The sequence below is a fragment of the Belonocnema kinseyi genome, chromosome 7, assembly GCF_010883055.1.
Source record: "Belonocnema kinseyi isolate 2016_QV_RU_SX_M_011 chromosome 7, B_treatae_v1, whole genome shotgun sequence".
Lineage (NCBI taxonomy): Eukaryota > Metazoa > Arthropoda > Insecta > Hymenoptera > Cynipidae > Belonocnema > Belonocnema kinseyi.
Window position 1 is genome coordinate 85,966,728 of NC_046663.1, and position 8,600 is coordinate 85,975,327.

The window sequence follows — 8,600 nt, forward strand, 5'->3', positions numbered from 1 at the left end:
AGCTCCAAGGAGATTATGTTGAAAAATAAAAAAAAATTTACCCAAAAAAAATTGTTTTTATACTTCATTCTAAGGACTTATTGAACTACCCTCGTAATTAAGCACTCTTAGCGCTGCATTGTGCCTTTGAATGTAGGTCGTTCCCGCGTGAGTCGGACAACTAGATAGTATGTGAGCTAAATGCTTGGGGTGTGCATGGCACGCCCTGCAGCTACCATCAGGAATGTCTTAGCTCAAAATGTGGCGACGGTATGTTAAGGTGGAAATGACACCGTCTTGGCATGCCAAAATAAAACCCTCTGTACCAGACTTCTATCCGGGCGATTTAAGGAAAGCAAACGTTAACTCACAAGACATTGACTGATCCTTCACATTTCAGCAGCCTCCTTCGCTGCTTTGTACAGAAACGCTCCTTTGCTCACTTTTTCGGGATTCCTGACTATGTTAAGAAGAGGGTCTCTTCCATTTGCAACTCTATGAGCTGTACCCAGAATAATCCTGTTGTGAAGACATTCAAGACTCAATATTCCGCGACCACCTTGACGGTGTGAGTTGTACAGTCGCGGAACGGAAGACTTAAGATGCATGCTTTTGCTCATGTGCATAACCTTTCTTATCCCGATATCCAGGGGTCTGAGCTCGTTCTTCGTCCATGGAACTACTCCAAATGAGACGTTTGTATCTGCTTCGGAGAGTATCCTTTATAGATGTCACATCCTGAATGCGGCTCTGTGGCACGCCCAGATATGTATAAGTCTCTCCAGCGCAAAGGTGTCGTACAGCGCTTCTATCAACGAGCTCAGGATCTTCAGGGATGCCAGTAAGTTTTCCTCGCTTCAAATAAACCTTAGCGCATTTGTCTAACCCAAATTCCATTCCAATTTCCTTAGTATATAGTTCGACAATCCCTAGAGCTAGATGTAGTTGCTCTTTGGTTTTAGCATAGATCTTAAGATGGTCCATGTAAAATACATGAGTGACCTTGTACTTTCGATCTGCAGGTTTGCCGCACAAGTACCCGTCAGAATGGCGAAGTGCTAGAGATAGTGGCAATAATGTAAAGCAAAAGAGGAGTGGGCTCATGGTGTCGCCCTGAAAGACACCTCTCTGAAAGGTGACCTTGTTAGTTGTCCCACGATTTTTTCCAGATGAGATAGTAAATCTGTTTTTCGAAAGCGGCATCAATCTCTCTAAGCACCTAACTATTTGCGGATGAACCTTTAAGATTTCCAAAAGACAGATGATAAGTCTATGGGAAGTCCAATCGAAAGCTTTCCGATAATCAATCCAGACCATCGATAGGTCACGCTGGTAGAATGCTGCATCTTTGCAGACACATCTATCGATGAGCAGGTTCTCCCGACATCCCGCTACGCCTTTCTTTGAGCGAATTCATTAACATAATTTCTGTAAATCCACCAGAATTCATAGAAATGATACATATTAGAATTAAGATTACGAAAAGAAATTAAAATTTTTATTTTGCAAAATTATTCTGAATTTCCCGGAAATGATTTTTGTCTACAATAGATGATCAGTCATGATGGATTCATCTTTAACAAACACTACAGAAGCTCATCTCACGTTTAATATGAGGTGTGAAATCCAACCCTCTACAGCTGATGTGCCGATTGATCCAGGAGTAAGAAATGATTCAAATATTGAAAGGGTCCCGTGCAGAAATTTTTGTGTGGCGCCGGTCTGGCCCCGATCGGGAAAAAGTGGGCCCGATAGGGTAATCTGTCTAGCGCCAGGCCGTAAATAAAACGCCCTACCCGACCGGGCTCAGATCTGGACATCCAAAATGTGGACCCGATCTGGCCCAGATATGGCCCCTTTAATTTTTTATTTCTATAATTAGTAAAATTTCAAAAGTTTTTAAATTAATATTTTTCAACTTTGCATTTTACAAAACTTCAATTTTTCAATTTTCTTCATTATTTATCATTATACATTATATCTCATTTTCAATATACTACATTACATTTTCTGTTTGTATTGCTTGAATTTATCGATAAGAGTTTGCATTTTGAAAAAAACTATTATGCATTGACAAACAATGTTTAAATTTAGAGCTATTAAACACACACACAAATGAATTTTAATAATAAATATTTTTTAATCTTCTTAATATTCTTTTGGAATTATTTTTGTTTCACTCTATTTTCAGAATATCAGAAACAAAATATAAAATTCTAAAAAGCTGGAAAACATTTTTTTATTCACATAAATAGTAAATGCGCTCAAAAGGACGACGCTTTCTCGAATACATTGCTGGAAATCTTCAGAAGCTAAAAATCTACTATTTGCTTTTGGCATTTTAAGTTATATGAAAGAAAAACAATATCACGACGGTAACAGAAAACTTGACATAATCTTTTCTAACCTAAACCGACCCGACGTGGTTCTGACGTGAGCCACATCATCTGCCCCCTTGGGGCCACATGTGGAAAATCCGATCGGGCCCAGATCGAAACTCGGCAATTTTATGCACGGGGTATACAATAATTTATTATTGCCTGACTCCGCTCTGTGGCCAAATATCACTCCTACAATTATTGAGGTTACTGTGAAGAAGTTATTTTATTGTTCTCCCAAAACAAATTTAGCTACAAGTCGATTGAGCCGTTGGAAACATATAGAACCAAGTTTGAGTGAAAATGAAAATTCAGGCAATTAATTTCACGCTTACAAAATTTGGAGTGAAATAACTTCATGAAACTATCAACCAAGAGCGCTAAAAAGTTATAGAGCTCGAAACGCAGCATTGGAGATGAGTTTTAGAAAGATTGATGCGCATTATTCTGTTCTTAGCTTCGCATAATTAAGCATTTTGAGGTTCTTCAGACAAGATCTTTTCTCCACAAAATGGAAATTTTTTAATCCTCGTAGAACTATTAGGGAAATATTACATTATAATGACGGGACAAGTATGTCCAATTATTTCGAAAGAAATATCTTTTTATTATTATTGCGGAAAATCAAATCAAAATGAACTTGTCGAATTGATGACGACGAAAGTTTTAAGATTTGTTTTGTCAAAATTAAAAATTTCTAAGTATTATTATCTAATCCTTGATTGCATACGGGATAAATTACGTGAAGAGCAAATGTCTTTCACTTTGAGATTTGTAGAGCTGTGTTCTGATTGTGTTACGTAACAGCACACTTTATTTATTCTTAAAGTATTTGGTGATAATAATATCCGGATTAAAGATTGCCGTGGACAAGCCTACGATAATGGCTCGAATATTAAAGGTACAGAAAAGGGGGTACAAGCAAGAATTCTTGAAATAAATCGGAGAGCAAGTTATCTCCCATGCGGGAATCTAAACGGAAACTTAGTTAACGTATTATTTTCTGGGTCAATGCAACGATGGGAAGTTTTGTGTGTGCACGTGTGTTTGAGATTTAAACCTCTGTGTATTACTAGTTGGGAGAGTAGGAAAGATAGCGTGAAGCCATTCAGGTGCGACTTGAAAAACATAAGAGCAGCTTTGATATTCGTTTCTAACGATGATGAGAATAATTCCGACGTACGCCATGAAGCTCATACACTCGCTTTTGAAATCACTATAAGTTTAAATTTATTATAGCAATAGTCGTCTGGTGCGACATACTGTTTCAAGTATATATTTTTAACCAATCGATACAGACCTCTTCTACGGATCTTTTACTAGCCACCAAAATGTTAGAATCGAATCAGAAATATTTGCAAGATTACCGCAGTTAAGGTTTCGAAAGCGCATTGATAAACTAGTAGAGATCTAGAACTGAATTTTCAAGTGAATTTTGTTATGCAATATTAAATATTTCACTTGCATCAATGAAAGAACGATTCAAACAATTGGAAGATCATAATAAGATATGGTTATTTCTGCACAATTTAAAGAGATCCCCGAAAAGCATCGTTTAAAACAACTATGCTCTAAATTAGAAGAAGAACTTACAGTGATGAAAGCGATGAAAACGGCAAAGATCTCTATGATGAGCTCCTGCATTGAAATACAAGCTTCCGGATGTCGCGGAAATTTCAATAGCTATTTTAAATTTTATAGTTAAAAATAGTTTGGATGATACTTTCCCTAATGTACTCGTAACTTGAATCGAAGCTTAAATTGGTCAAATCATATCTGAGATCAACCACGTCATATGACGGGTTGAGCTCTCTCGCGACGTTTTCAATAGAAAACGAAGCATCCCAATGAAAGGATTCCTCTGAACTTATTAACGAGTACGCGCAAGTAAAATCTCGAAGGATTAACTTTTCTTAGCACATTGTCTCTGATATAGCCGAATTCTGTGTCTATTATATATATTATATGTATTCTGTATAACATTTTGTATACATAAATCGTGTATGAATTAAATTTTTTTCAATTATCAACAAAACACAAAATCGTATTCATTTTTTATTCTAATTTTTTTACCGCAATTCTCTGTAGCAAGACTTTAATAATATTTATATTATTGAATTCATTGATTTTACCCAGTCTTGATGGCAACACCGGTTTTTGAATATTTTTTATACGCTGCTTTGAAAATTATTCTCCGAATATATTTATATGCAATTTAATATTAAGGCATACTACTTTTTACCAACACTTCATTTAAATTTTGATTTCAATTAAATTTTTCAATAAATAATAAATTCATCCCGGGTGTCACTAACTGGTCGCATGTTGGGTGCAATAACGGCCGATTTGCAATTTTAGAAGTAACTTTTTTTTATTTGCTTTGCTCATATATTCATGAAGCAAAAATTAGAAACATGTTACATACATACATACACACATACATATTCCCATAAGAAACGAGTCAAGCGGCGTTCACTGTTCACGTTTCGATCCCCCCGAAACCAGTCCAAGGCTATTTGAAGACAACCCCCGACACTTGACTGAAAGCGAGAGTTTGGTTTATACACACAAAAAAACAAATCTAATTTTTCAAAAATGTACATAATCTACATTAAACATGCTTCACGCAATGTTTTTATAATTTTTTTTTACATATCTGAAAATTAAGTTACTAAAATAAACTCATAGTTTAAAAATTGTAGGTTCTTATAGCCTCCCTTTTCGAGATGAACATGACCCAATTCTTGAGGAAGGGATTATTTATAGGAAGAACTAAAGATATGAAAAATTTATGTAACTGAAAAGAAAATATTTCAATTGATATTCATTAAATAATTGGAAATATATTTAAAATAATAATATAATAATATAAATAAATAAAAATCAACAAATAATAATATATTCAAAATAATTCTTTTTACTTTAGAGCAAAAGAAAGTTACTTCATCGAATTAATTTTCTTGTGAGCCTCTCTCATTATAAATAATATCCTCACAAATGCTCTCTTTTTTCAGTAAAATCTATTTTTCTCACAAGAACAATCAAGATAAAAATATTTAAAAAACTGTTTAAGTAAAAAATCAATCTGAAAATATATAACCCCCTAACCCCCCTAACCCCCTTTCCTTTTTTAGATTGATTTTTTACTTAAACAGTTTTTTAAATATTTTTATCTTGATTGTTCTTGTGAGAAAAATAGATTTTACTGAAAAAAGAGAGCATTTATGAGGATATTATTTATAATGCGAGAGGATAACAAAAAAATTAATTCGATGAAGTAACTTTCTTTTGCTCTAAAGTAAAAAGAATTATTTTGAATATATTATTATTTATTGATTTTTATTTATTTATATTATTATATTATTATTTTAAATATATTTTCAATTATTTAATGAATATTAATTGAAATATTTTCTTTTTAGTTATACAAATTTTTCATATCTTTAATTCTTCCTATAAATAATCCCTGATAAAGAGTTCTAAATTGGCATCGAAACATGTTCGTTCCCTAGCAATATGAAAAGACGGAGAAGTAAAAAAGCAAGAAATTGGATTTGGGTGACTTTTGTCTTTTTTCTCCCTCTTTTTTCAGTTGATATTTTGTTGTATGTAATGATCCGAAAAGTGAGGTAGCTTGACAGTCTGTTTTTTAATAGTGAATCTTTTTCATGCTCATTTTGCATAAAATTACTCATGAAAAATTATATTTTTGTTTAATTTTTAATTTAAAAAAACATCTCATATAATTTGGAGATCAATCGAAGGTGCACAAATTTAAACTTACTTTTAAGAGCCCATGTTTCTTCTTCTATAATGCTATTTATATACGTGAGAAATTGTTCCCCACAACTTTCTTTCGGATATTCATACCATTTTTCAGTCTCCGTAAATGTTGCCAACAAAGATTTTGGTTCCAGCTCCTCAAAAATATCTTCAATTTTCTCTACCGATTTTTGACAGTCGCCCATTGTCACAAGGTATCGTAAGAGTATTAATAATAGAAAAATTTTCTGCATAAAGTCCATTTTTCCCGAATTTTACAAAACAAAAAATTTAAAGTTTAAGTTGAATAACTTAAATAATTTAATAGAAATAACTTAACATTAACTTTAATAACTTAAAGAAATTAAATAAACAAGCTTTACTAATAACTACAGCCGAATTCGTCGAGTCTCCTAAAGTAACTGACTGATCTAGATTACAGAGATGTGCCCAGCGGGAGTGGTGGTAGAGGAGTACAACTAACTTTTCAGTATAAAATTGTAATAGTAACTAGAGTTTTAATTATTTTATTTCTGTACGTTTAAATTTATTTTCAATTAGTTTAATTAAAAAGAGAAGTTTACAAAGTGTTTTTTTGTTGTAGATTATTAAATATTTTAATATCGCCGTTTATTACCTTGTATGTCCAATGGACACAGATTTTGACTGATACTTTTTGCAGTATGACAATCTATTAAAATCATTCACAAGGTAAAAAGTTGACTCATAGAAATTAAATATAATTATATAATCTCAATCCTATTCGTTATCAATAAATTCAGATACGTTTAATTAAGTAAACGAAAAACTTTTCGGACAGGTAATTTTGAGGCAGGATATTTTTATAAACTGAAATCAGGTGCAAAATTATAACCTTCAAACTTAAACTTCATTTTCTCGGCACTATATGATTTCCTTTTATCATACCAAAAAAGATGTTTTTTTCATCAAGTCCTATGTATACATTTTTAAAAAAGTTGAATATTTCGAACCTGAAATTTCTTCAGCTTGAATCAAAGAAACATGCTGTTATTTTATTTTTTCAAACAAACAGAACATTTTATCAAAAAGAAAACATGTTTTTTGGCCATTTTCAAAAAAATCTGAATTCAACAAAAAAATTCTTTTTGATTAAAATTTTTTATTATTACTCCGTGTCAAAAACTATAGATAGAAACAATGCGCCAAAATTTTTGAAGCAATAGGGCAATGTTTTTGAATTTTCAAATCAAAAAGGGGAACAGAAGATACTAACAGATTTCAAAACAAATTTTTTTAAACTTTTTTCGGATGTCAACCCACAAATTTGTTTTGCTCAGCCGAAACGATTCGCATAATTTGGTCATTTTAATTATATAATAATTATTAGTTAAAATTTATTAGTATATGTTATGTAATATATACATAATTATAAATAAGATTTCTATATTAATAGAATTATTACTTTTTGAAATAAAAATTACCAAGTTCGTTTACGAATTTGAACGTAGCGCGCGCTTAGCTGAATGAATAAGTATGTCAAATAGTGGGAGATGGGAGGTTCATTTGACGTATTTTTCTTGACATCGTGAGCTGGCAAAACAGGTCTCATCGCGTGTTCGTGTGTCTGCTTTTATTATTCTCATTCGTATTAATTTGATAAGGTGTGTTGTCGACGACTGGCACACGGATTTAATGTAACTAACCTAATAATGTAACTAACCTCATTTCCTGATAGACGATACTATCTAGCCCCATCCGACCGCGTGCAAAAGCGCTGGCTAAATTTTGATGTCAACCGTGAACTAAATAGTAAATAAAAAATGAAGTATTAATGCAAAAAATAAGTTTGTATCACACCGCTATCATAAGTAAGATTTTAGGTACTGTAAACGATATATAAAATAGATATTTTTAGGATAAGCCGTAAAATTGTTTACTTAGGGTACAGCGTACTATAAAGTAACTGTGACCTGATTGGCTGATGGGCATTTATATCTGTACTTTATGGTACGATGATTGTAGTGACCCCAACCTTGGCATGTAGACGTACACTTAAGTTAACTGGTGTGCTAAAAAATAATGTGTAACTCTACCTTTTCCTCGAGAATTGATATGGATTGGACTGGAGTAGATAGGATTGGAATGGATTGGATTGGAGAGGAATGGAGTGGATTAGAGTGGAATGTATTGAACTGGATTGGGGTGGGTTGGATTTAAATTGATTGCATTGTATTGGATTGGAATGAATTAAAGTGGATTTGATTGGAATGAATTAGATTCGAGTGGATTGGAATGGATTGGAGTGGATTGTATTGGACCCGAATGGAATTGAGCGGATTCGATTGGAATTAATTGGATTGGATTAGAATGAATTGGAATGGAGTGGATTAGATTGGAATGCATTGAATTGGATTAGAATAAATTGGAATGGATTCCCTCTCAGTTATTTAGATTTGGACTATATTGTACGTACGAGCAACTGGTGTGAGAAAAAATAGT

At 32.9% G+C, this 8,600-nt stretch overlaps 1 protein-coding gene across 4 annotated transcripts in view; it reads right to left on the reverse strand.

Annotated features, from left to right (window-relative positions):
• The window catches only part of LOC117176742 (nose resistant to fluoxetine protein 6-like), a 31,724-nt gene extending 23,124 nt beyond the window's left edge, over positions 1 to 8,600 (reverse strand). For 3 of the 4 annotated variants that reach the window (XM_033367014.1, XM_033367013.1, XM_033367012.1), the window contains exon 1: positions 6,142 to 6,439. In XM_033367014.1, the coding sequence (XP_033222905.1) occupies positions 6,142 to 6,382 (241 nt within the window). In that variant the 5' untranslated portion in view covers positions 6,383 to 6,439. Of the gene's footprint in view, positions 1 to 6,141; positions 6,440 to 7,821; positions 7,904 to 8,574 lie in introns of those variants that run through there. The other variant, XM_033367015.1, reaches the window with a different exon arrangement.